At 43.6% G+C, this 3324-nt stretch overlaps 2 protein-coding genes across 3 annotated transcripts in view; one reads left to right on the plus strand and one right to left on the minus strand.

The window, feature by feature from the left end:
- Positions 1-2867, minus strand: part of TRMT13 (tRNA methyltransferase 13 homolog (S. cerevisiae)) — a 7043-nt gene extending 4176 nt beyond the window's left edge. Inside the window, exons 1-6 of the mRNA XM_009333859.1 lie at positions 2733-2867; positions 2251-2297; positions 2096-2162; positions 1182-1244; positions 983-1052; positions 443-549 (exon numbers count right to left, since the gene is read on the minus strand). Of these exons, the coding sequence (XP_009332134.1) occupies positions 443-549; positions 983-1052; positions 1182-1244; positions 2096-2162; positions 2251-2297; positions 2733-2867 (489 nt within the window). The remainder of the gene's footprint in view (positions 1-442; positions 550-982; positions 1053-1181; positions 1245-2095; positions 2163-2250; positions 2298-2732) is intronic.
- Positions 2868-2941: 74 nt separating this feature from the next.
- The window catches only part of SASS6 (spindle assembly 6 homolog (C. elegans)), a 14117-nt gene continuing 13734 nt past the window's right edge, over positions 2942-3324 (plus strand). For both annotated transcript variants that reach the window (XM_009333742.1, XM_009333743.1), the window contains exon 1: positions 2942-3025. In XM_009333742.1, coding sequence (XP_009332017.1) covers positions 2958-3025 — 68 coding nt within the window. In that variant the 5' untranslated portion in view covers positions 2942-2957. The remainder of the gene's footprint in view (positions 3026-3324) is intronic.

Genomic DNA, 3324 nt, shown 5'->3' on the forward strand with positions numbered 1-3324 from the left:
TTCAATATATATTAAAAAGGCAGAAGGTAAGATCAGGCTCTCCAATTCTTTTTATGCCTCTGTTACACAACTAGGAAATCTAGGACCAGCTCTTAACAGAAAAAGTAAAAAATTCCTTTTACTTCTTAGCAAATACAACATTTTACCTTTTGTAGCTCAGATTTATTATGAGTTAATATAAAATAAGTAAAAATTCAGAACACCACCACACAATTTGTAATCTATTTCAGTATCCTAACAAACTTTTGTTACTAACACTTAACAAAGCAGCAATTCAAAGGTTGTATGTGTGCTATTATTTGAAGAGCACAGTTATAGAGCATATCAGATCTCCTCTATATGAAGTGACTAGCATTATGCACACACAGTCCCTCGAATTTACAGTACGAGAATTCCACATGTTTAAAAACATCTATAGCTATTAGTAAAGCAGTGACCATACCTGTTGTTTCAAGTGTTTGAAAGCAGATTCCCCATTCTTTGGGTCATTTAAGGCTTCTTGTAAAGCCTGGTGGGACAGTATTTGTTCCTCGAGGTGAAGTTCCAGGCCTGCATGCAAATGCAAAACTTTTAGGTATAGGTTTCCAGTTTCAAGAGTTTTGGGTTTTGTAACACACATGTTAACAATACTCAGACATGAGCTCAATTTCTAGCACTAACAAAATAGTCTGTTGGGAGCATAAATCTATCATCATCTGTTTAGAACAGAGCTGTATTGTTATCTGTAGTGATATTTGAATGGGAAACAAAAAACACAAAAGGAAGGGAAATTAGCTATATGAACAAAAGATCAGTGTTTTATCATTCTCTCAATCTAGTTTATTCTTCTGAGTAAAATTTAGCTATTAGAGGATTGCCTACATCTTGATGGTAATTACTTCAGATGTGTTTAGTGCCAAATGTCTCACATTTTCACAAATATCTAACAATGAAATATTTAATCAATTCAAGACATCTTGTTTTCAGTATTAAGTAAGCTCACCATTACTTGCATTTTTCAACTTGATAATTAAGTTCTCCAGCTCTTCTTTGGATAGAGAAGAGATAGGTACCTTTTTAAGGAAAAAAAAAGCACCACCCATAAATACAAGAGTTTTTTATTTTTGCTAGTTCTTTAGTCATATGATAAATTGCAACACGTTATGTAGGGACAGAGCTTTAGAACAAATAAATGTACTTACTTGTTTTCCTGGTATTTCTGCTACATCTTTTAAACCTGCATTAACATCTTGAACAAAGTAGACCTTTAAAAATCAAAAGAAAAGAAATCTGATTCTGTTAATTACCAGGAAGCAAAAAGCTAAATTCTTCAGTTTTTATCATAAGGTACATAGCAATAGGAATCCACTGCAAAAGATATTCCAAGTAATTTTTTTTCCTATACTCTGATCCTGAATCCCCAGCAGAAATGACTGTTCTGACACATTTTGACAAGATTGAACACGTTCATAAGAGTTAAGCTGTTAATGCTTACTAGACTGATTCCAGAGACCATTTTAAGGTTCACCAGGTAATGCTAAAGGTGCAATACTGATAAAGCAGAAAGACAGACAATAAAGAAGCCATCTTCTGTTTTCTTGAAACAGCTGTTGAGACATAGATCCTATTCCTTCCCTCAGCACTGACTGCAACTGTCAGCCTAGTTTTCCATAACTCTCTGCTAGCTTGAGCGAAGCAGGCAGCTGGCTAGGGCAGCAGACTGCCAGAGGTAGGAAAATGCCTAGAGCCTCCCTGCTAGTTTTGCTTTCCAAGGACAATCTCTCACCAAGCCTTTAAAATGAATGGTATTGCGAGAGACTGTTCTTAGAGAACGTTTCTGAGAAAAATGAATTCACCATTTTCATTTGTAACTAAGAGAACTGAAAAGTTGTACTGAACTACAGTGAGATGGGACCTAAAAGATGAGGAGAGTGGAATGTGAATTCCATTTCAGCGAGTACTTATTCAGCTTCCATACTGTCATTACTGTAGCGCTTGCCGAGACTGCTGTCCTCCAGTTCACAGCTGCTGTCAGCACAATAAATTCTCTGCAGAGCTTTAATGTTTAGGGTCTTAAATCTGAGAGGAAGTACTGCTGAATTTACACTGCACTTACTGGCTTTGGCTTCTCTCTTGAATTACATTTTTTTAAATGTTTTTGTAGTTGGTCTTCATATACAGTGCTAAAATCCAAATGGAAAGAAAAGTAAGTAACAGCATTTACCGTGTCAACTCTGACAAAGAATAGGAAAAACATTTACATATACTTACTGTTTTGGATCAAGAGGACACGGAATTCTTTTTCTGTCACTTTCTTCCTAGTTATAAAAGAAAAGTTTTAGACAACACTCCAGCATGCATCCAGTGTTCCTGTTTTAGAAAAGCTGTTGAGGGACATCTGAGTTTCATAAAGCATCCATTCTGAGGTAGGCGGGTTACCCAGAATGGAGAAACTGAGACAAGAATTTAATACCTAAATGGATCCTAAAAGAATAAACCTACAATGTAATGGTAGCGTTACTGCTGGCCTCGGCACATCCAGGGCTCAAAGGAAGGCGCGGGCGCTGCCTCTCCTACCCGTGCTGCGGGGCCTGCTCAGGCGGACCTGCCACCCCAGACCCCCCGGGGTGCCGCCGGGGCTGCCCGCCTGCCCCAACCCCTCCCAGGGAACCCGGGGCTCCCCTGACCCCAGGAGCCCATCTTCCCCAGCCGGAGAAGGGGGGCCTGCTGCTCCGCCCGGCAAGGCCTAATACCTCCTGCTGCCCATGCTCTCCGCAAAAGCGCCTGCCAGGAGCCGGGATCATCTTGCAGAAGCGCTTCTTTCTCGCCACGAAGTAGGCACATCGCCCTGGGAGCGGGGAGCCGCCGCCCGGCTCCGGTGCCGCCATTTCCGTCCCAGCACCCCCTGCGTTCGCCTCCTCGGCTCCATCTTGAGGCTCCTCCTCCGCGGCAGCCCGGCGCCAAACTCGAAGCGCAAGATGGCGGCGGAGAGTATGTTCAACCGGCCGGTGTGCGTGCAAGTGAGGTGCCAGGGCTGCGAGGAGAGGTGAGGGGCTGGCTTGAACGGCGCGGCGGGCTCTGACTTGGTTTCCTCACCAGCTGCGCGGAAGGTTTATTGCATCCTTTAGGAGAAGGGCTGCCGAGCGACAGGCTCTTTCCTCCTCTTTTCTTCCTGCCTTGTGCCCTAACAGCTGCTGGGCGAGGCCCTGCGCGTAGTACGGGCGGTGCGCTTGAGTAGCCTTGTTCTTGCTTTGGGGCTGCTTATGGGGGGACCCTCTGGGTTAGAGGGAGGGGGACTTGGTCGCAGCAAGGCTGGAGGTAGTGAGGGCTGGAGCGGCTGCGGCG

Source organism: Pygoscelis adeliae, unplaced genomic scaffold (assembly GCF_000699105.1).
Source record: "Pygoscelis adeliae isolate BGI_AS28 unplaced genomic scaffold, ASM69910v1 Scaffold10, whole genome shotgun sequence".
Lineage (NCBI taxonomy): Eukaryota > Metazoa > Chordata > Aves > Sphenisciformes > Spheniscidae > Pygoscelis > Pygoscelis adeliae.